Genomic DNA, 25,895 nt, shown 5'->3' on the forward strand with positions numbered 1-25,895 from the left:
CTAGTGTTAGGCGAGTGAACTTTACTTCAGATCAAATCTCTGTTCCATCGGACATTTTCCCCCGCGATGTAAATACATATCAGCTATCTCTCAAGTCAAAATGGAGGAGAGTGTCGACCCAGAATCTGAACGACCGATAACCTTCGCCGATCTTGGCGTGCCAACGACGGCAACAATCAAAGACTCTTATTTTGGGAAGGTAGTTTCGCTTTCACTTTTTCATTGCTTACAACGGCCTAACGGGTTCCAGAAGTTGAACGTTTAATTTTTGCCACTCTGAATGAATTTATGTTGAAATGTTTGCCGCTGTTTATGTGACAGGATGTTTGTATATGTTTAGTTTTACAATACATGTTCAATTTTATGGCCAATACTTGAACTAAGGGTGACCTCGATTGGTGACCTGTCGTTATGTCGTTATTATTTTCTGCTAGTGTTTCAAAGTTCATCAGGACGGTGTATGTTGGCTTAAAACAATGGAAATTATTAATTTCCGATTTCCGAAAAATGTATTTTATTTACTAGTATTTGTTGCAATCTCTATAAATCAGGGGCTCACTATTTGAATAAATTAAACAACAAATATATACTAATATTATATACCGTATTTGCTTTATTTTGGAACATAGCTCCAAGAGTCTACTAATAGAGTAAATACAACATTTCTAATTTGTCATTTATTTTGCTTAATATCTCATTTGGTTATGTTACCCTTTGAATGCTTTGACTTGTCCAGCTTTATTTTGTACATTTTTATGTTTTTTTCTAGGAAAGAGTTCCTTAATATTTTCATCACTAGACTTTCACACCCAAATGTTTCTGCACCTTTTTCGTATATTCTTCAATATTTCTGGAAATGAATCTTATTTTGGGAGCAAAATTTGAGTCAAATTTCAGTTTTTACTAAAAAAATTTGGAAATCTTCTGAAAAAAAGTGCAGACTATAAACAAGACGGTTTGTGAATTTGTGATGAATAGAGGGAACTGGTGGTGAAAAGGTTATTAAGGCCTCCCTTACCTCTAACCTGAACCATTACCCTAAAATTGCATTGCAGTGTAATTCAATATGTCCTTGCAAATAATTATAAATGACCCATGAGGGTATCTACAATTGAGGGATACTGGGGGGGGGGGGCAGAGTTAGGATTAGAGTTATGAGTGGTCCTGTGGAACTCTTATATTTTTCTATAATTTCTTTATTAATTTTGGGCCTAATTTGTTGAACAAATTTGGAAAAAGTTTATGATTTAAGAAAAAAGTGACATATGGTAGCTGTCTTCTGCATTCAAATGAAAACAAGTTAAAATGTGACAATTAAATTAAGCTGTTCATTATATGAATTAGTTTTAAATTATTTTTTTTTCAGACAAGACATTATTCTGATTTGGAGAAGAAGGAAATCTTTTTCCTTACAATATCATTGATCAGTATCTTAGCAACCATTGGCCTGACGATTGAAAGGATAACATCAGTTTTTACTAAAGGAGAGCCGGATTTTACTTTTGCATTGTTGCTTTTAATACATTCTGGTGAGTATTATGGGATGTTTTGTCTGCAGTACTAACAACGTAAAAACTGCATCTGACGAATAGTATTTTTGGTATTAAATCAGACCAGCTTGGTTGATTATACCATACATTGTATTTGATGTTTCAGGAAAAAATAGAGGATGTGGATTAATTAATTAATTGTATTATTGCGATTTGATGACCTAACAGCGTTCACAGAGACAAAGAAGCCACTGTGATCTGTTTTAATGACCCCCATGCAGTGAAATACTCACTACTATGATAATTCACAATTTGTTGTGGCTTGTAGAGTTTGGCAGAAAGAAAAAAACAATTTACAGTGAGTTGGTCTGTTTTTGTTTTATAAATCAAAACAATAATTTTTTAACAATTTTCTTGGAAAGTTGTATTACAAAACAATTTTGAGAAAAAAACACTGCATGGTTAGGAAGTGATACCCAAATCAACGTGCATTGACATTTCAAGTAGTAATTCCTGGAATATTGACATTATTTCCATGAATGCATGTCACAAGGAATTTTTTCAGTAATTGAGTGGAAAAGTTAAAACATGTTGTATATTTGTAGTATCATTACTTTGTATGCGATTTTCCACTCGCTCCAAGTCGCTTATTATGAAATTTGAGATGATTGGTTATTTATTTAAGACCCATTTATATCGGGGAAAACTTATCTGAGTTTTGGTGAGAAAATTTCCTCGTTTACTTTATTTAAAATAAATTTAGTTTTCAATATTGTTAAAAAAAATTCAAAATAACTAAAGTGAAAAATCAACACTTAAAGTTTACTATTCAAAATATACTTGAATTGCACAGTGAATTAGTCCTGGAACTTAACAATGTTGTTAAATTATTAGAGCAGTTTCTGCATCCATTCACAGATCATTAAATAAGTCGTGTTGATGTTGTCATACCATTTACTCATGTAGGAAATCATTTGGACAACAGATCACATTACCATTGTCAAATAATGGCCACATTTGTCCAAAAACTCGATTGGCGTTATTTGCACAATTAAAGCTTTGATTAAAAAATTCCTAAAATGTAGGATGTAAACAAAATTACTGAAATTGAAATTTGAATAATTTTCAGCATAAAACAAACATTATGCAAATGAGCATATGCGTGATGATACAGGTATACCCAGAAGATAATATGATAAAAACCAGAGACATTAAAAACAGTATGTGTACATTTCTGGCATTAAGTCTTTCATACTTATTACCAAACGCTTCAGCGTGGTATTAAGAGTTTGTTTTCAGGGGTGGGTGATACCAAGGTGGGAAATGGATGCACATATGGGGTTAATTCCTTGAATTGCAATATAGAGGGTTCAGGCTGAAATACAATATATAGTGTTTTCATGTTTCGTCTGATATTTCTGTGGTATTCTGCTGCTGTAAGTAATGCACGATTTGTTCCGAAATTCAGTATGTTGTGTGCATTCCAGGGTTATTCGTTTTTTGCTGAAAACACCCCTATTTTTTAGTGGCAGAGTCGAATAGTCTCACTCCCACTGGGAAATCTGCATTGTTGCTTGAATGTGAGTTAATTAAACACATTTTCCAGACCGGCGAAAGAGTATGCAACAGCCAATTTTAACAGCCTGTCACATGATTTTACTCTGAATGTCAACATGAAAAGAGGCTAGTCCATTTTACGCAGGAGTAATTGGGAGTAGAATATGTGAGGGATAGTATCAACAGAGATGTGTATAGTGAAAAGTAATATCTATCCTTCATTTGCATCTCTGAGCATTTCTGTTTTAGTATATTGGTTTGAAAATGTTGAACTTGCATGATTTGCAATGTGTTTTTTTTTACTGGGACTCCCCTATTGATCGAATCCCGGGTTTGAACGAGAACGGCACACCACGTGATTCGTTTGAATACAATGCTGATGGCAAACATGCTGTGTTACTGCGGTACTCCACTGACGGGATGACTTACTAGTACTGCATGCTACAACTTCGCTTGTGATGTTGCTTGTTAGCCATGGATTACATGAATCTTGATTACCAGTCAAATGTTGCTCATTTGACGTTGGTAATCTTTATTTGGAACTGAGTAACTTCCTGGTACTTCGTACTTTGATAAAAATCATTCAACATACATCAAGTTCTCTCAATCGTAGTATTCCATGTGATGTACACCTAATATGCCAAAAAGTTGCTGAACGATTTGAACTGAATAAAAATAGCAGATGAAAATTTGTTTACAAAATAAAAATACTTCGGTTGCCAATGAAAACCGGTAAAAAACAAGCAATATGTTTTCGGCTGTTATCATGGAAGGGACATGAACGTGAAGCTAACGTCTGTTTATAACTAAAACCGGGCACCTTATACGAGGTTCGCAAAATAACATGGCAGTCATTAGAAGTCAATTTATTTTATTGTTAGGACGTATTCAGCCGTTAAATGTATTATTTCCAACCGTTTTGCGATAGTATTTTCTAGATTGGAGGCAGCATTTACATTTTATTCAAAGTTCAAAGCTGCGTTGGGATTACGTTGACAGTGGTAACAATGTCCGCGCCGGTGATCTCTTACCAGTGCGCAATGTAGCCAAAATAAAAGGCATGATCATTTGGGCACTGCTATTACAAGACTTTGGCTGTTGCCATGGTAGCGGTGGGTCAGGATTGTTTTTCCAATCAGTGATGGTACGACCTGCCTGTCAAGTATGAACAAAATCAGCCAAGCCAAAAAAAAATCACAGAAGAGTTAAAAAGCCATTCCTGCTGAACAGTTACTCTAACTTCGGGGTCAACTTTCTCATTAATGAAAAAAGATATCAAAAATTCAAATAGTAACTTTTTGCCCACACTCAAGCCGAGTACAATGAGCTATGTCTGAGGTGTTGTATCACAGGGAGTTGGACAAACTTATGTATTTTAATAAATTATTGAATAATAAAATGTTATAACTTTTCTTTTACCCCCCCCCCCCTTCCTGGTATCTATTTCAAGTATTTTTGTCAGGTTCAAATTGTTCACCAGCATTTTTGGCCTGTTAGATGTACATCACATAGAATACTAGGATTGGGAGAACTTAATGTTTGTTGACCACCTGGAAACTGAGTTTTATAAATCTTGAAGGGCTCTCGGAAAATCCACCCGCTGCCTGGACCCGCAGTAAAATCTCCGATTAATATGGAGCCGCAACCATCAACATCGATAACCCATGAGGTTTCTGCTGGCGACATGGCGGCGTTACTCAGTTCCAAATAAAGATTACCAATGCCAAATTAGCAAAATTTAACCGGTAACCAAGACTCAGTCTATCCACGACCAGCAAGCAACATCACAAACGAGGTTGTAGTGTGCAGCTCACGAGTCAGCGACGACCGATTTCAACGAAAGTCATTCCGTCAGTGGAGTACCGCAGTTGCACGGCATGTTTGCCAATGCACAGATCTGTGGAGGAACTTTTAACTTCAACATCAACCGTGTATCGTAGTCGCCCAGTTTAAGTTCTGGTTCTGTCGTGGTCCCAACTAAAGGGCGACAGTCGTCGTGTCGCGTCCTGTTCGATATGGGACTCATAGCGACGTATACAACGCGTGTAAATTTCGAACACGCGCTGCGCTACGACCACCGCGCTTAAACATCCACGAGTTATTTATTCGGACAATGACTTAAATTAGACGTCTGATTATTTTATTTTCACACGTATAGCGACAAGCGTTCTACACTGACAAGCGTTGCTAGGTCGCAGCACTGTCTTGGAGCATATTAATGGGCAATTGGATTCCCCGATCTAAATTTCTATCCCGGTTTGTTGCACGTTCTTTTTTTAATATGAAATAATCAAATATGGGACATATGTATAATAACAGAACCCCACACCCTCCCCGTGGCTTCGCTCGTGAAAGTACGGCAGCAGGATACACCGCATCACTCGTGAAAATAGCTTCCATTCGCAATGAAAGCCACGGGGAGGATATCTGTCATAATACTTCATTATCACTGAAAACATTTTTCCCCTGAAATAAATTCCAGTGAATATGCCATTTCCCTCATACTCTATTGAGACACAGCGCAGTGAAAATTGGATTCACATGTAATGCTTGAAAACATGTCAGCAAAAATAAATTAAGTGAAATTCTACGTGACTTCATAATAGTTTGAAATGAACACATTACACCCGACCCTACCACTCCATATACAATATAAACTACACCCCAAAACATCCTTTCACCCACAGTTACTACCGTGTTTCACCAGTGTATTTTATTTGACGTCAGGAGAAATTGAAATAAACAAATTAATTATAATTTCAGCCTCTAGTTGACCACTGATTAAATAAACTACCTCGTCTTTATGTCAACTTGCAGTTATTCGTTGCCTACATCAGTGACTTCAAAATATATGTTTCAATCCCAGGAATTTCACTCGCTGTTAATTGCATGGGAGTGCCAGTCTTTAATGAATTTCTATTGTCATGTCAATTTCTTGCGAATACTCGGAACATTAAGCTGTAACCACATACCGCCTAGGTGCTGTAATTAAATCCTGGTGTAAGCACCATATGAACTATGAACAATGCATGTGAAGCCAGCTGTGGGGTATATTCAATCCTATAGATTTCTCATTGTTTTGTAACTATTTGCTGCAAATGCAACAAAAATCAATATAAAAAAATATTACCCACACAGCATTCTACAGGTTACTTGTAATATTAAGACTTTATCTTCATAGAATATAATAATAATAAGTCTCAAATAAAGGATTTATATTGGACAATTTGCATACAATGCAATATGTGTTCATTGTTATGGTAATTCGCATATTGTTTATGAACATCACAAAGCAGTAGGGTTATGTTCTGTGGAACCCCTACTCATGAAATGTTTATAATGGATTCTATTAAACTATGGGAATCTTTCAAGTCTAGCTCTTGTGAACAGCTCACATCAAGTTGTAAATTGTAAACAAACTTTCATGTAAAATAATTACTGTAAAATACTTTATTTTCGCTTGGAATTAATTTTCGCTGAAGAGAGAATTCAGTGAAAATAAAATCCAGTGAAAATACCGTTTTTCCTATATTTTACATTCAACTCGTCAAAAATCAGTGAAAATAAATACCATACAAAACACCAAAAAAGTCTTTTCATCGAAAATGGATTCCAGCTAAAATAAAGTATTTTACAGTAGATAATAATTGCACAGTGTATGCAATAGAAATAACATGTTTTTATCTTTAATAAATTGTCTATACAGCTGTTGTTTTTGATATTTATTCCAGAAATGTTACTTCTTACTATACTTTTGGAAAAAAAATAATTATTTACAGAATCGTTGAACACTTCCCTATATAGCCGTCAAGTAACTCAAAACAAATAACTATGAGTTGAGGACCATGCTGAGTTGGCATGAATTGAATTACAGAAGAAGGAGTTTTTTTTATTTCTGTCTTCAGACAAGTGAATTTTAAAACTCTTTGAGTGCTGTATCTTTCCCGCCAAAGTTTTGCTGTAACATTTTGTACATTTCAACATATTTTTTTTTATCATTTCTTTGTTAAATGGTAATTTCTCATAGATTATAAATATGGAAATATTTAATATGCAAGTTTACTTTTGAATGACGACAACAATTAATTTTGCCATTCAAAGGTGATTAACCTTTTTCTTTGACAAATTTAAACATTTGGTACATACATGCTTCATGTTGCGATGTGGATGGAATCTTATATGGAGTTGGACTGATTACCACACATTATAAGCCCAGCTCCTAGGTTGAAATGTATAGCTAAGTTATGACAATACAAGGGTTTCTAACTACAAGTCAATACTCCTGACTTTATACATTCTTGCAGTAACCTCGCAATAACCTCATATTATGGTAAAACCGTTTACTGCATCTCTTTTATTTCAGTTTTCATTCTATATTATGTAATTGATGGAGTGTTTCGAGAGCGGCCGTATGAGTTGGCAGTGTTCGTTATTGGTGTCGCTTTTATTATGATATACTGCATCACTAATTATATTGGAACATTTGCAGAAGATAAGTTAAATGTAATAAAATTGGTAAGTAATCCTAATCGTGCAAATGCCATGGTAACAGAAGAATGGTATTTTCTCATACATATAGTGATGGTCTTTTTCCTAAATTAAGGAAGACAAGTTTAATTTATTATTTGGAAATTTTTTACCAATTTTTTTGTATTTTTCTACAATTTCTTTCTTAATTTTGGTCTTAATTATAATTATATTGTCTACACGATATGATGGCAATTTTTTATGAAAATCAGGAAAAATTATACTAGTTTTAATTGTAAAGGTGAAAAAATTTGACTTTGGTATTCAACGAGTTAAAGGTCAAAAGGTTAAAGATCAAAGGGATAAAGACTTTCACATTTTTGATACAAACAATATGTGACTCATGATATTCACAAATTAAAAATTGTTTTGACTTACATACACACAACTGTGTCATTTGTGTAAGCACATGTGAGCTACTAGTAGAACAAGTATGGTTATATAAATAAAAGTCATGAATTTTCCAGAATGTTTGTTTTAGATGAACTTGATAAAAGTATCTGATGCGATAACATGCCCAAATATTGACTGATATGAGAATTGATTGGACAAACACTTCCTTCAGACTTGCTCGAACAAACATTACTATGTTTTCCGGCAGAGTTACCCCCATTTTGTCACTTGATCACGCTGCATAGCATTTACATACAGTAGCGACATTTAGAGTGAAATATTATTAACTGATTTCAGAAATTTCACACTATTAAAGCATGGCGATATGCATGCTAAATTCTCTGCACTCGCGATGGTTCTGTTTTTACTGCTGTGAAAACAGAATTTCACGCTGGGTAACAAAAATTACTTGCTACTATAATGACAATAAATTATTATAATGACTGAAAATTTATTTCTAACAAATCTTGTTAAGGAGGTTCATATTTCTGCCAGTTTTGAAAACTAACAGTGGCCAATAACTACAATGTGCCTCCTCTGACTCACTCAGACGCCACATCAAATTAGCATATGATTTGTAAGCGTATCACATTTTGTTATTTTGTCATTTTAACTTATGGTGGTGTGACGAAAAGGTTATCACCTGATATCACTTATTAAAACTGGATGATATTCATTTCTTTGTGGGCTGTATTCTCTACCACTTGCTTTCAGTTCATGAATTCCATGTACCCATGACATCACTCTTATCAACCAGCTTTATCAACAAGTAATACATGTAGCTGATAAAAACCTCATACCTCCCCCCCCCAGTAATAACAGCTGTTGTACAGGTGATGATATTACAGTAAATGCAAATAATTTTTACAACATGGGTCGGTCACCTTAATCTGGACGGAACAAAAACTCAGTTAATGAAATGCAAATTTCAGAAATCTACAAAACCGGGAAAAATCACAAACTTGAATCTATCTGGCAAGAATTTGAACGAGTAAAATTTGGGATTTTGTAGATTTCTGAAATTTGCATTCCAAAAAAAATGCGAAACATGAGGAGGCCTAATAATCCAAAAAATCTAGAATTAACTTAAAACAAAATCATAGTCTAGTCATAAGAACCAATCAGTGATGACCTTATGTTCGGTTAGGATTCAAAAAATACCAACCAATATTATAATAGTAAATATGGGTAAATTGGTTGAATTTATTATTATATTATCACTGCCATTTATACACTACCAGCTGGCTGTACATAATAATGCCTCATTTATATAATTATTAAGGTCATTTGTGGCAATTAAACATATTATTAAATAAGAATAATAAAAATATCATGTTTTTTTTTAGCTAGTACGATTTTGGTGGGAAAAAAGGTGTCTGAAAACTCACTGAAATAGGCTTTTTAAAATGATTTCTTTGGACATTCATGTTAGCACATTATTTCATGAAAAAATATTAAATAGTATTTGTCAGAATTTTCGAATAATAATTTTTACCATAGAAACCAATGTTAAATGGCTTTAAAAATAGCCATTCTCATGGGAGTTTGACATATTTTTGTGAAGAATGTATTTGAGTGACAATACAACAGCATAAAATATAACCATATGGTAAAAGTCAAGGTAATCTATCTACCAACTACTAAATCCAACTACCTTAGATGCACCACTTTCCTTGACACAATGTAACGTCTACCACCTCAGTACCATGTATTTATAATGTGTTTCTGATAAAGGGGATCTTTCTTATATTTATCTAGATTCGTTTAGTGTTGATTGCTGTCTTGGGGCCAGCTGATATCGTTCTCGGGTGTTATCTGACCAGACAGTATTACATATCTAGAAATCTAATATTTAGAACAGTTGGAGCGAGTGCAGAGCTACAAGGTAAATGACACATATAATATCAATGGCAGATGCCATGTAGATTTCATTGAAGACACATGAGGCATAAATGTGACTGTATATATATATTCATGCAGTTAAAGCAGGGGAGTCGTCACCTGCGCATACGTCAGATGGCTATAGCGTGTCATTGTTCACAAACAAGCGTCTACCCATGAGCCTTTGTGTTTTTAGTGTGTGTTGTTATTGTTGTTTGGGACTCGCAGGTGATGACCCTCTCGCTTTAACTTTACAAATGCACTAAAATAGATAGCTAGACATTGAAATCTTTCATATGAACATGTTTGTTTCATCTTGCAAGATAACAAGCCTATGTCCAATAAACTTTTCCTGCTGTCAATTCCAATTCAGGGATTGCGTTAATCCAATATTCTGCTTCGTCGATCCCTAATACTAGAGTGGGAGCCCCATTTTAGAACAAGTAGGTTTCACATTTCCAATAATGTGTCACAGAATATATTCCTCTTCATTTTTCTTATCAGGACTCTCTTCACTAAAATGATAACACAATCCCTGACTGTTTGGTAACAGAATAGAATTCTAGAATAAAAAATCAAATATCATCATTTCTCTTTTACTCATTATGAATGTCAGCAAAATTTAATTGTTGCCATGACGATGTTCCTTGCATTGCAGATATATGCAGTTTGATGTATTTCTGTGAAGCTCTACTGAAATTTGATTTTCAACTGGAAGTAAGTGATAGCATTTATTATCACATCTTACTGTTGTTATGCATTCTTTGATTGGTTGAAACTTGGTCACATGACATCGGTAATAGCATTTATTATCACATCTTACTGTTGTTATGCATTCTGTGATTGGTTGAAACTTGGTCACATGACATCAGTGATACATGTATTATCACATCTTACTGTTGTTGCACATGCTGTGATTGGTTGAAACTCGGTCACATGACATAAGCGATAGCATTTACTGATATTAGAGCACTTTATTAGAGCACAGAAGGTTATTCACCTGACACTTGAAAAGCAATAATTATAACATGTTCTTCTTGAGCCAATATTAGGGCTGTAATATTTTTATAAAATGTATTTCAGAAAATCTCTAAAATAATTACATATATCATCAGTTGGTAATTAACCCAGTGGACCTTTTGCAAAAACTTTGAACAAAATTCTTTGCATAGCAGCAGTTCATAAAGAAGCAACCCTGAATTATGCATGCATCAGTGGACCACAGATCCCCCAGATGTTTTTATTCTAAACCTTGTTAATGATGCAATATGAATGTGTAATTTTGTAATACTGCTGGTTGATGCTGTGTATTGTCTGATACTTGGACTATGATTTGATTATCACGAACTGAGAACACTGTTGTTGCAGCACTGTGTATTTATTTCATTAGACAATAAAATACTCTAATACGCATGTACTCTGGTTGTTTTTTTTACATACAATAACAACAACTGCATATGCGTATAGTGGTTTTGAATTTTCATCAAATGAAAACTGTTGTGTCCTGTAACCACAACCTTTTTTAGTTTATGATAAATCATAGTCAAATTTGGTCTAAAGTACTGTAAAAGGGTTAATTATTCACTGGGTTTTAAATGTGCTAAATTAAAACCCAGTGAATATGTAAAATTTAGCATAGAACACATTATCTAAGTGATAAAACCGTGAATTTAAAACCCACTGAATATGCCTGAAATGGTAAATCAGCGAAATTTAAATCCAGTGAAAAGTAGTCATTTTACAGTATCCATCGAACAAACTTATTAAAAAATACTTAAATATCAACCAATCATTTTGACAACATGCTCTATGACTGCAATTTAGAGACATTATAGTGTGTCTACTAACTGTTGTCATTATATCTTACTCACATTAATTACCATTCATAACTCTTGATACCAGCAAATAATATTGACCCTGTATGACCTCTCACTTTTGACCTCTCTTTCTGTAGGTTAGCATGTTTGTTCTCGTATTAAGTGCAGGAACAGATAATGTGGAGACATTTGATTATGTTTTATTGGTTGTGGGATTGGTGTATGGACTTTTGTGGAACACTATGGGATATGTTGCTGTAAGTTTAATTTTAACTATAGAAACCGCAATACTTTAAGTTGCTTACTCTAACCACCAAAGTTGCTTAAAGTGTTTATTGATGTTGTACTCGTTAGAATTCTTTGATTAATCTTCATCTTTATGTTTACTCCAATTTGATTATCATGTCACCAGAATATCATTTTCATGTTGAATTTTTAAATTCAAAAACTTATTATTCATTTCCAGATTCGGTATGAAAATAAAGCTTTGGTCTGGACGTTTTTAGCTTTCAGTGTCTTTGGACCAGCTTATATCATTTACAAAATGGTGGATGTAAGTATCTATGGAAACAGAGTTGGGGTAATGTCTAATTAGCTGGGGTAATATCTAATTACCTGGGGTAATGTCTAATTACCCGGGATAATGTCTAATTACCTGGGGGTAATGTCTAATAACTTGGGGTAATGTCTAATTACCTGGGGTAATGTCTAATAACTTGGGGGTAATGTCTCTCTACCTGCGGTAATGTCTAATTACCTGGGGGTAATGTCTAATAACTTGGGGTAATGTCTAATTACCTGGGATAATGTCTAATAACTTGGGGTAATGTCTAATTACCTGGGATAATGTCTAATTACCTGGGGTAATGTCTAATAACTTGGGGTAATGTCTAATTACCTGGGGTAATGTCTAATAACTTGGGGGTAATGTCTCTCTACCTGCGGTAATGTCTAATTACCTGGGGGTAATGTCTAATAACTTGGGGTAATGTCTAATTACCTGGGATAATGTCTAATAACTTGGGGTAATGTCTAATCACCTGGGTAATGTCTTATTACCTGGGGAATGTCTACTTACCTGGGTAATTTCTTATTACCTGGGGTAATGTCTCTCTACCTGCGGTAATGTCTAATCACCTGGGGTAATGTCTAATAACTTGGGGTAATGTCTTATTACCTGGGGTAATGTCTAATTACCTGGGATAATGTCTTATTACCTGGGATAATGTCTTATTACCTGGGGTAATGTCTCTCTACCTGCGGTAATGTCTAATCACCTGGGGTAATGTCTAATAACTTGGGGTAATGTCTAATTACCTAGGGTAATGTCTAATTACCTGGGGTAATGTCTAATAACTTGGGGTAATGTCTTATTACCTGCGGTAATGTCTAATTACCTGGGATAATGTCTTATTACCTGGGGTAATGTCTCTCTACCTGCGGTAATGTCTAATCACCTGGGGTAATGTCTAATAACTTGGGGTAATGTCTAATTACCTGGGGTAATGTCTAATAACTTGGGGTAATGTCTAATTACCTAGGGTAATGTCTAATTACCTGGGGTAATGTCTAATAACTTGGGGTAATGTCTAATTACCTGGGGTAATGTCTAATAACTTGGGGTAATGTCTAATTACCTAGGGTAATGTCTAATTACCTGGGGTAATGTCTAATAACTTGGGGTAATGTCTTATTACCTGCGGTAATGTCTCTCTACCTGCGGTAATGTCTAATTAGCTGGGGGTAATGTCTAATAACTTGGGGGTAATGTCTAATTACCTGGGATAATGTCTAATAACTTGGGGTAATGTCTAATCACTTGGGTAATGTCTTATTACCTGGGGAATGTCTACTTACCTGGGTAATTTCTTATTACCTGGGGTAATGTCTCTCTACCTGCGGTAATGTCTAATCACCTGGGGTAATGTCTAATAACTTGGGGTAATGTCTTATTACCTGGGGTAATGTCTAATTACCTGGGATAATGTCTTATTACCTGGGGTAATGTCTCTCTACCTGCAGTAATGTCTAATCACCTGGGGTAATGTCTAATAACTTGGGGTAATGTCTAATTACCTAGGGTAATGTCTAATTACCTGGGGTAATGTCTAATAACTTGGGGTAATGTCTTATTACCTGCGGTAATGTCTAATTACCTGGGATAATGTCTTATTACCTGGGGTAATGTCTCTCTACCTGCGGTAATGTCTAATCACCTGGGGTAATGTCTAATAACTTAGGGTAATGTCTAATTACCTGGGGTAATGTCTAATAACTTGGGGTAATGTCTAATTACCTAGGGTAATGTCTAATTACCTGGGGTAATGTCTAATAACTTGGGGTAATGTCTTATTACCTGCGGTAATGTCTCTCTACCTGCGGTAATGTCTACTTACCTTGGGTAATGTCTAATAACTTGGGGTAATGTCTAATTACCTGGGGTAATGTCTAATAACTTGGGGTAATGTCTAATTACCTGGGGTAATGTCTAATAACTTGGGGTAATGTCTAATTACCTAGGGTAATGTCTAATTACCTGGGGTAATGTCTAATAACTTGGGGTAATGTCTTATTACCTGCGGTAATGTCTCTCTACCTGCGGTAATGTCTAATCACCTGGGGTAATGTCTAATAACTTGGGGTAATGTCTAATTACCTAGGGTAATGTCTAATTACCTGGGGTAATGTCTAATAACTTGGGGTAATGTCTTATTACCTGCGGTAATGTCTAATTACCTGGGATAATGTCTTATTACCTGGGGTAATGTCTCTCTACCTGCGGTAATGTCTACTTACCTTGGGTAATGTCTAATAACTTGGGGTAATGTCTAATTACCTGGGGTAATGTCTAATAACTTGGGGTAATGTCTAATTACCTGGGGTAATGTCTAATAACTTGGGGTAATGTCTAATTACCTAGGGTAATGTCTAATTACCTGGGGTAATGTCTAATAACTTGGGGTAATGTCTAATAACTTGGGGTAATGTCTAATTACCTGGGGTAATGTCTAATAACTTGGGGTAATGTCTAATTACCTGGGGTAATGTCTAATAACTTGGGGTAATGTCTAATTACCTAGGGTAATGTCTAATTACCTGGGGTAATGTCTAATAACTTGGGGTAATGTCTTATTACCTGGGGTAATGTCTAATTACCTGGGATAATGTCTTATTACCTAGGGTAATGTCTAATTACCTGGGGTAATGTCTAATAACTTGGGGTAATGTCTTATTACCTGGGGTTATGTCTAATTACCTGGGATAATGTCTAATTACCTGGGGTAATGTCTTATTACCTTGGGTAATGTCTAATAACTTGGGGTAATGTCTTATTACCTGGGGTAATGTCTTATTACCTGGGGTAATGTCTTATTACCTGGGGTAATGTCTAATAACCTGGGGTAATGTCTAATTACCTGGGGTAATGTCTAATAACTTGGGGTAATGTCTTATTACCTGGGATAATGTCTAATAACTTGGGGTAATGTCTAATTACCTGGGGTAATGTCTAATAACTTGGGGTAATGTCTAATTACCTGGGGTAATGTCTAATAACTTGGGGTAATGTCTAATTACCTGGGGTAATGTCTAATAACTTGGGGTAATGTCTAATTACCTGGGGTAATGTCTAATAACTTGGGGTAATGTCTAATAACTTGGGGTAATGTCTAATTACCTGGGGTAATGTCTTATTACCTGGGGTAATGTCTAATAACTTGGGGTAATGTCTAATTACCTGGGATAATGTCTAATTACCTGGGGTAATGTCTTATTACCTTGGGTAATGTCTAATAACTTGGGGTAATGTCTTATTACCTGGGGTAATGTCTTATTACCTGGGATAATGTCTTATTACCTTGGGTAATGTCTAATAACTTGGGGTAATGTCTAATTACCTGGGGTAATGTCTAATAACTTGGGGTAATGTCTAATTACCTGGGGTAATGTCTAATAACTTGGGGTAATGTCTAATTACCTGGGGTAATGTCTAATAACTTGGGGTAATGTCTAATTACCTGGGGTAATGTCTAATAACTTGGGGTAATGTCTAATAACTTGGGGTAATGTCTAATTACCTGGGGTAATGTCTAATTACCTGGGATAATGTCTTATTACCTGGGGTAATGTCTAATTACCTGGGATAATGTCTTATTACCTGGGGTAATGTCTAATAACTTGGGGTAATGTCTAATAACTTGGGGTAATGTCTAATTACCTGGGGTAATGTCTAATTACCTGGGATAATGTCTTATTACCTGGGGTAATGTCTAATAACTTGGGGTAATGTCTAATTACCTGGGGTAATGTCTAATAACTTGGGGTAATGTCTAATTACCTGGGGTAATGTCTAATAACTTGGGGTAATGTCTTATTACCTGGGGTAATGTCTAATAACTTGGGGTAATGTCTAATTACCTGGGGTAATGTCTAATAACTTGGGGTAATGTCTTATTACCTGGGGTAATGTCTAATAACTTGGGGTAATGTCTAATTACCTGGGGTTATGTCTAATAACTTGGGGTAATGTCTTATTACCTTGGGTAATGTCTTATTACCTGGGGTAATGTCTTATTACCTTGGGTAATGTCTAATAACTTGGGGTAATGTCTAATTACCTGGGGTAATGTCTAATAACTTGGGGTAATGTCTAATTACCTGGGGTAATGTCTAATAACTTGGGGTAATGTCTAATTACCTGGGGTAATGTCTAATAACTTGGGGTAATGTCTAATAACTTGGGGTAATGTCTAATTACCTGAACTATTATTTTATTAGAACAATAAAACCGACCAGCCGTGAATAAAAAAACACTAATATGGAGAATAAAAAACAGGACGTTTCGGGTTCAACCCTTCCTCAGCAAGTGAACACAAGACAGAAAAACACCTCACTATAAAGCATACAAACACAATTAATGCCAGCTGGACTGAGTGTGCCAATTTTGAATATTAAGGATTGCTCATACCTGAGCCGAGAGGAATCCTCACCATTTATATGTAAAATACCAGTAACAGTCTGTACGCCATAATAGGGCGTGAGGGATAAATATCTTGGGTATTATTAGAGGAAGATAGTATTAAAAATCACATTCTTCAATAATAATTTTACGAATACATTGACTGAAAGCGTGGTAGGTAAGAACCAAAGCGATGCGAGTAGACTGCAAAGTGGGGGGTTGGTGTTAATGCATCATCCTGGTCTGTTTAATTTGTCAGCACTATAGCAGTTATTACTGACTCTTGTCAGTTTATTGTTCTATTATTTTAATAGTTTGATTAATCTGGCAGCAATTTTTATTTTACAGTACATAAAGGATAAAATTTATGTGTGAAGATGTGGTCTGTTACTGATGCTCATCAATTTGTAATTGATGGCTGACTGATGGCCATTTTATTTTTGGTTCCTCACCCGTTTCTAAGTCAGTTTCTACCCATAATTCAATGTCAAAGTCACGATAAACTTTAATAGCGTCATTGAAAATGTCTTGTATTTATGTACTTCAGCTTGGAATGAATTGGAACACTATAGATCAAGAATTCATGTACCTCACAGTCGTGATAATTATATGCGCTGCTGCAGCATTAATTGTCAGAGTTGTATTGGTTATAACCATGGTGAAGGTATATCAAAACTTTGGAAAAGGGCTGAAAGAAAAAGGTAAGAAATGCTGCGAAAGACAGCATCTGTCATTGTCACTTTTCATCTGGGATGAATAATGAGATTTTGTTTAATTGAGTGAGATTATGTTGAAGATTCTCTTGAAACCGCGCTAACAAATCTTGAGACAGCAAAATGTCACATAGATTGGCATCCATATTTACAGTGAAACAGTTTTGAAATTTGAATACCATGAAATAAATTTTGAAACTCAATCATTAAATCTAAATCTGATACTGAATACAAAATAAATCTGAATAAGATTTTAATCTCAGCAATTTTGTCCAAAATGGTGGCTTACACATACAATTTATAGTGAGTGACTTTTCTGTTTTTATATAAATATTATTCTTTAATTCATAGAAAATTGTTTCTGAAAAAAAATTCATTGTTTTTTTCAAAATTGTGCTCATGTAAAAAAAAAAAAAAAAAAAAATTTGTTGCAACTCACGCGATGATCAAATATACAAATATATGTTTCATCCTAATAATTATATATAATTATGTAATATCACCAGGATCTTCATCAAATACCATTATCAAACGTAATAGCTCTCAATTCTGAGACCATTATATAACAATTTTTGTGACACCCACTTTTATACTGATTACGGTACTTCTGCCATTTCTGATAGATTTTGAATGATAATGTCGGCTCCACCATTCTCAAAAGAAAACATATTTGGTCATTACCGGTATTTGTTATGAGAATACGTTTCTTGATTCTCAGACAGTGATGCGTTAAATTTTAACCATATAGAGCATGACCATGAATAATTAGGATCTCTTTTGAAAATTTTTCTGTGCTAAAGGGCAGGGGTCATCCCTGTTGGCTACATGTGATTGAATAATGTTTGAATAAACAACACATTTGGCCAATGTTGCAATGTGCGGTATGGTACGCATATTGATTGCACACAGCCATGACTACCACCACACTTTTGTATCTGTAAACATATGGCTTTATATATGCCAAATACACACAGTGTGAAAAATATTCCACAATACAAACACTCTCTCGCTTTGATACGAACTTTCACAATATTCAAAATAGCTTTTGGAGAATGCCGGGAGCCTCTAATCCCGAAAAAGTCAAGAACCATGGCAACAAGATATGGGAGCACTGACTAGAACCAAACTTCAAAGACCTTATTTATTCTTGTACTAATTCTGTAAGTTTATTTTACAATACTGTGTGGGTGTGCCATCCATCTTTAATTTTAAGTTGCTCATATCCGGAGATGATAATTTCTACTACTATTTTATGTTATATCGCCCTCGATGGTCTTGAAAAGACAATTTTGCTATTTTTCGCTGTAGTCAATATTTGTAATTTGATGATCTATGGACATTTTTATTCTAATATTAAAATGTTGTAGAATTCATGATTCTATTGGTTTATTAAATGCCTGGAATCTTAAAATCATACTATTGTCTTCCAATGTTACAATGTTTAAATGATGATTTAAATTATTAATTATGAAAGATAAATATAGAATGTAAGATTTTAACCTTTATACCATCAGAATTTTTTGGCAATTTTTTTTTTTATATTCTTCAATATTTCTGGGTATGAGCCCTAAATTTAGAGCCAACAGACAAAATTTGAGTTAGCTTTCAGTTTTTACTCCAAAAATTTGGCTGTTTTTGTCTCAATCTTCTGAAGGAAAGTGCCAACTATAAACTAGACTACATGTATCTTGTGCATTTGTGATGAAGAGAGGGAACTGCAAGTGGTGAAAAAGTTATATTTTTTGTGAACATACTTGTGGCTCATCATTCATTATTTGCCAAATCAGGCGAGATCTCACAAAGCACTGTAAATAAAATGACATCTGCACTTTTCTTTTACTACCCCATGTTCCTGATGAAATAGGGCGGGTCGGCTATTCATAAATTGTCCATTAGAAGAAATCGTAACCATTTTCAAAGATTTGAACTATACTTTCATCATTGGTGACATGCAACATATAATTTGATATGGATGGCCGTATGAGGTGTTCAATGCATGGTTGAATAGATGCTGGACAAAAAACTTTCATTTCTTTATAGCTCCTGCTATTTGGTTTTGCGGTATCACACCACTAACTGATAATGCGACATCAATCCCTTCCTATTACATGCATTCCCTGCTTGTACTCATACTTTTCCATTTCTCACTAGCAAAACTGGCTTGTATTAAAATTTGGTGGTCATCACATCGCGCAATACAGAATTTGATATGGCCTCATAGCGACAAATACAACAAGCGTAAAAATCATGTTTGTTTACATAGAATTTGAACATGCGCTTTAATTTGTTCAAGGTGTCGGAAACCAGATACATTTGTCTATTTTTTACAAATCCCAGCTTTGTATGATTTTGACATTAAATGTGCTGTCGCAGAATTGAGTTTAGTTCTCTATCAATTCTTTTCATGAATCGGCATATTACCGGGTAATCCCATAATTCACACAATTCCATGTATTTATGTACATTTATGCACTATTACCTTATTAGGAGGTGCAATGCTTTCATTAGATGACCTTTGACATATATATGTTTTATTAGGCACAGTATGATATTTGACCGCCGCCAAATTGAAAGAAATTTAAGTAAAACAAACTCACGACATTATAAGAAAGAAAAAAATTTGTAGAATCTTGAGATCGAAGCTGGTGTAACCTCAAATAACACTTGTCAGTGTCCTCAACGTTGACCTTTTGTGGAGATGTAAATTCATTCCTGAACAAAACTTTATTCGAAGTATGAGCTCAGCATGTCAGTTGCAAGATTGAAGCGTAGATTGGATAAAAGAACAGAGCATTAATTAGCCGATATTTTGTGGGCATACTGAGAATCTAACTGTGACATGTTACTGCCGGGAACACACGAGTGATTCAAGTCAATCGTGTCTGTCACAAAATTAGTGCATTCTGTGTAACTAAATCATGGAATTGAGTTCTTCTGGAACAACACCACTCATGAATCATTCATTTAATTGTACGCATAAAATATTATACTAATTTATACAAAGCGCTGACTAACTGCACATAATACTCGTGTTCTTACCACAGGCATCTCCTGTGCTAGCCAAACACACTAGAAAGTCAAACTGATCGTTATGGGCTCATTCAACCAGAAAATATGATATTCTGCTTTGATTTCCGCACAACTAAGCTAGCACACCACCAATGGCAAAGTTGGTGCGTTGAGTTCAATTTTAATAGTGAATTATGCCTGTAAAATACTTTTATTCTTGCTTGGAATTTATTTTCACTGAATCATCCCTTCAGTGAAAATGAAACCTAGCGAACATGTTTTACATTCATATCGTCAAAATTCAGTGAAAATAAATACCATACAAAACACTCAAAAAGTATTTTCAGTGAAAATTAATTCCAGCTAAAATAAAGTATTTTACAGTAACTGCCCCACCCTGGAGTGATTACTGCCTTCTATCAGTGCATTTGCAGAATTAACCTGACTTCTATTCAGCGTAATCTATCCAAACCATACACTCTACCTATCTCCTTAATTTTTTCCTATTGCAGCAACGTAAATGAAAGATACATGACAAAATAAAAATACGAAATATTACATTACAAAAGACAAAACACAGAAAAGTACAAACAGTGCAGCTGAACAAAGAAAGGATACATTAAGATTAATAACTAAACAAATTATATTAATTTAGTTTGTAATAGCATGCTATACCTACCCAGCAATTAATCTGTTGTTATTTGTTACTCAAAATAACATTATTACGATGCACACCAACACAAATAAATGTAAATTTATGGGTGTTTTAGACTTGATTGCGTATGTGCATTAACAAGCATTAAATAGATTTTTTGTAGAAGTTGACTGTCGCGTATGCAACTAATTCTTTTCAACTTTAATATCAAGGATTTATGAGATAGGAGGGTATGCAAATGATATATGTGACCAAGATGTGAAGCAAAGCGAAAAAGTCATGTGACTTGGGAGATTGGCACAAAATCAAGAGACATTTGCATTTCTAGAACTTCTTTTGCAAATTAGTGAGTCTGTGAAAGAACTGATTTTATGTAGATGTCAGACCGTCTTGGCAGTGTCCGTGCTTATGTTTACAAAACATGTGTTTACGTTTTTGAATGCATCAATATCTCACTAATTTTTCTTTTAACGCAATCGAATATTTTCTTACGACCACTGCGATCCGTGACACTATTATAAAAAGAAATACATTTGATAGATTCACACGCACGGAATGGGGTTGTTTTCAAATGCACTCAAAGCTCAATAGTTCACTTCTCGTGACATGTTCATCACATATGACTTTATACTTGGTTATAAAATTTGCATACCCTTATCTTAAATTCTAGGGTGCATCTAATTTTGTTGCATATTTTCTGATTATGTATTTAATTCTATATTATGTTACAGCAAATTTCTACATCTGTTATGACTGGAAGTACAATAGCATGAATAAACAAAGACCAGAATTATTAATTTTTGAAGATTTTCATAATCTAGCTGTTAATTTCACAACAATACCAGACTACTTAACACTAAAACTATAAAAGATAGAGCTCTCATAAATTCATCTTCTTTCAGATTCTTCTGGAAATAAATAACATTTCTATACTTATTTTATTTAGGTTTACTTGATGTACATTATAATAATACTTTAATTGAATGGCATTCTTTAACGCTTTCAAGTTGAGCACCCTTGTCAACTTTTTACTCCAGCAACAAAATGTTTGTGTAGTCTGCTCCTTCCAACATGAAATGTTGATAAAAATTGACAAACTTTTTGGTCAAAAATTGAAAGCAATATCTGAAATTTACCATATGGACCAAATGATGATAAAATTTTACAAAATGCAAAAATTTTTCACTGAATTTTGAGCAGGAAATTTCGAGCTATATAAACAGGGAACCTGATCCAGTAAAATAAAAATAATCTAAAAATGACCTCGTCATTGGATGATTGTGACATAATTATATCCCAGCTGAGATTACAGATTACATAATATGGTGAAAAGAAATATAATCCCTCCTCTCATTAATAATCTCATAATCTCTCATCTACAGCATATGGTATTAATTCAGCGGATGTGGATAAGAAGATGCTGGATCAGAACAACTTTCAATAGAATGGCGATCAATAAATATTTAAAATAAGTATATTCCATGGTGATGTCATCAGAAACAAATGAAATTTACATCAGATATTGACCCCACATTGCTATGTACCATACCCTAAGTTACAGCATGGAGGAAACAATATTTTTACCTCCATGATGACAGCTAGTATTTCTAAAATCCATTATATTCTTTATTCATATAATTTTTTTTTTAATTTGATAATTGGCAGGCATCCATGTTTAGGATCCAGCATGCAATAAATGCAATTTTTATTCATTTCAAAAAGTGAAAATATTATTTTTGCCAGGTAATTTAAAATCATGTATAGTAATAATAATAATTATACATCTGTCACCGTAACGCCATAAGTTACAGCGTGCCGTAATTTTGCGGTATTTTACGGGATATTTTCATACTACCATATTAGGAAATGTGAATTCCAAATATGGAATAATTACGCGCGTAAGCGTCCTATAATAATAAAAACAAACATGGCTGCCACCAGGATTTGACTGGACTCCATACAAAGAAGTTCGCTGATTCTGTTCTAAACTTTTTGGATTTCGGCATTCCCATGATGTATCCTTGGTAGGAAAAGATGTATAATAATAAGGTCATTACGAAGATACCTCAAAGTATGCATTCAGACAGTATGATGTCGCATCGACCTCCGCTGTGCGTCGGTCGATACTGCCGCTGTACTGACTTTGTGCATACTTTGAGGTATCTTCGTAATAACCTTATATAATAATAATAATAACTTTATTACACTACTGAACCATCAGCGGGTTCAGTATGGTAAATAAAAAAGTATTACAAGATTAGGACAATGATCAATGATAGTGATCCAATGTGTTTTGTCCTGTAGAATTTAAGCAGTGCTTCTAAGCTTCTAAATCAGATGTGTAAACAACATACATTCACTGAGTTAGGTGGCTTTTTTTGTCCTTGTTACATTGTAGGTATGTTTGTCAAAGGGATAAGTCCCTCCAGCACTCTCAAAATGAAATGTGTGGAAAGGCAAGGACAGGATATACTTTCAAGATTAGCAAAAAACATTTTTAAACAGTTTGTTTTTAGTTAGTATTGAGAGTTTCACATATTTGTAAAATGTGATTGCAACTTAGTCATATAGAGCAAACTTTTTTCAATAAAAAGCACTACTGTGCGTGATCAGCAGAAACATTTTTTTTCAAAATACTATTGTATTCATCAAAATTCAAGCTTGTAATTTTAAGTAAAAATTTTGTCTTTGAATGAATTTTAAACGAGAGCAGTGATCGTAACTCCATGCCGTGTTCAATGTGAGTCCCATGTAACATAGCACTTGTAATATACATTATTTGTTTACACAAAATTCTAACATACATTTATGTTGCATGGCAAATGATATTGTTTTGTGACTGAAATAATGTGTAGTTTTAACTCCTTATATCATGTAGGAAAGTATATGTTATCAAACCAACATAAAATTCATCTAAAATTTCTCTATAACAAACCTCTCTATCATGTCCCATGCTGGTGATCATACAGTATTTGTTTGTAATGGAGGCCTTCCAATACTGGCCCAGAATGATATGACTACCGGACTAGTACATTACATTATTAAGTACATTATTAGTCCCGTTCGGACACAGTCCAGGGACTAATGGATTGACCTCTTGAGTCTGTGCGTCTGTACGTTCGTGCATGTATCTGAACATATATCCTCGACGTACCTGGACTGATTACATTCAAACTTTACACATACATCATACATAATATTAAACATATGCAAATCAATTTGTTTCACAATCTGATTTTTGTGTTTCGGGCATTCCAGAACCAGATCTTGGCTGTTTACTGATGGATTTTGTTCAAATTTTGAACATACATTGGACAGTATGGGACTTTGATGCACCTCATTTTATTTCTCAGATGAGATTTAAAATGGCCGACTGATGGCCATTTTGTTTTAATGAATGCAGTTCCAGTGCCATATCTCTGCCATGCTTTGACTGATTATGTTCCAATTTTATATATTCATTATACATCATGTTGATGTGTATATGGGTTCTATTCAACTTGTACAGTGTTGAACAACTGTGGTTTATTTTTTAAAAGGCGGTTGTCGTCACACAGCGTCCTGTTCTATGTGCGACCCATAGCAACGTACACAACACTTGTACAATACATTGTTTACATGAACACACGACGAACAGCGCGCTGTGCGACAAACGCCATCGTCCAAGTTGGTTGAAGTGTATTCAACAATGATATCCCGGAATGCTATGGTGCAATCTCCCAGGTTTGACAGCTTTCCCCTTCATGGTATCCCACAATCCAATGGTCGACAGCTTTCCCCTTCATAGTATCCCACAATGCCAAGGTGCAATCCCATGGTTGACAGCTTTCCCCTTCATGGTATCCCACAATCCCATGGTTGACAGCTTTCCCCTTCATAGTATCCCACAATGCCAAGGTGCAATCCCATGGTTGACAGCTTTCCCCTTCATGGTTTCCCACAATGCCAAGGTGCAATCCCATGGTTGACAGCTTTCCCACTCAATGTAGTCATTTGTAATGTGAAATTGAAATTGGCCAAAATTAGACAGATGTACACATTTGAGTAAATTTATGTCAAAATGTTTTTTTTTAAATATTTAGAAAATTAACATAATTTGAGGGTCAATTACAAAATCTTGCACGCCGCCTGATCTTCGGCATTTTATATATTTTGTATGCAGGTATTTTAACGTTGCATTGCCATTATTGTAGATTTTATAGCTCTCAATTCATGCCTGCCATGTTATATTTTTACATCTTTACCAAAATTATTTCAACCCACTTAAATTAATACAACCATATTAACATTTTTACATATATATACAACCGATTATTCAAGCTTAAATATGAATGAATTTCTTGCTGTATCAGTTAATTACGGTGCATTAGTACAATATTTTAGTTGACAATGTATTTTTTTTTTAAGAATTTCAGTGACAATATAGAGATATTCAATTTATTGTATGATCAAACTGTGGGATGTGATGAAAAGCTATTAAAGTTTGTATAAAAATTCTGTATGTTTGCACTTGTATTATTATTTCATACAAACATTTGGATTTATGTTTAATGTATATAGGTTTGTATCTCTTAGTAAAAAATGTTTAAAGTTATGTAAATAAAGGTTTATTGGCTCAATTTCGACAAATACACCTTTTGTTGGACAGTTGGTTATAAATAATAATTCATTCAGCCTTAGTGACTGTCAATTGACAATTTTTTAAACAGTGTTTCTTTGTTGAAAAAAATGTCCGTTTAATGGCCAGTCAAAAAGTTTCACTCTCACATTTTAAAAGATATATATTTTTCTAGTGGTAAGACCCAGGAGTCAGACCCATGACAGTTTCTTCAGATCAGACAAGTCATGGTACAGTCACTCTACTAACTAGGCTAAGTAGGTGATTGGTGATGTAAC

At 34.5% G+C, this 25,895-nt stretch overlaps 1 protein-coding gene across 2 annotated transcripts; it reads left to right on the top strand.

Moving 5' to 3' along the window:
* Positions 1-25,630, top strand: LOC100374839 (uncharacterized). Of its 2 annotated transcripts, XM_085490612.1 has the most exons (10): positions 1-199; positions 1,367-1,529; positions 7,411-7,562; positions 9,726-9,852; positions 10,507-10,565; positions 11,803-11,922; positions 12,132-12,218; positions 17,170-17,323; positions 18,378-18,495; positions 22,382-25,630. In XM_085490612.1, the coding sequence occupies exons 1-9, from the start codon at positions 101-103 to the stop codon at positions 18,452-18,454; spliced, it is 1,038 nt and encodes a 345-aa protein (XP_085346738.1). In that variant the 5' UTR covers positions 1-100; the 3' UTR covers positions 18,455-18,495; positions 22,382-25,630. The 2 variants fall into 2 exon arrangements, with proteins under 2 accessions (XP_085346738.1, XP_002737380.1); XM_002737334.3 differs by lacking the exon at positions 18,378-18,495.
* The last annotated feature ends 265 nt before the right edge of the window (positions 25,631-25,895 follow it).

This window comes from Saccoglossus kowalevskii, chromosome 15 (assembly GCF_978046115.1).
Source record: "Saccoglossus kowalevskii chromosome 15, keSacKowa6.1, whole genome shotgun sequence".
Taxonomy (NCBI): domain Eukaryota; kingdom Metazoa; phylum Hemichordata; class Enteropneusta; family Harrimaniidae; genus Saccoglossus; species Saccoglossus kowalevskii.

What these genes read in the sequence shown, in the direction of transcription:
- LOC100374839 (XM_085490612.1), top strand. Translation starts at nt 101, where the DNA reads ATGGAGGAGAGTGTCGACCCAGAATCTGAACGACCGATAACCTTCGCC. An exon ending in AATTTGATTTTCAACTGGAA is followed by an intron (nt 10,566 to 11,802) that starts GTAAGTGATAGC and finishes CTCTTTCTGTAG; the next exon opens with GTTAGCATGTTTGTTCTCGT. An exon ending in AAAAGGGCTGAAAGAAAAAG is followed by an intron (nt 17,324 to 18,377) that starts GTAAGAAATGCT and finishes TATTCAAAATAG; the next exon opens with CTTTTGGAGAATGCCGGGAG.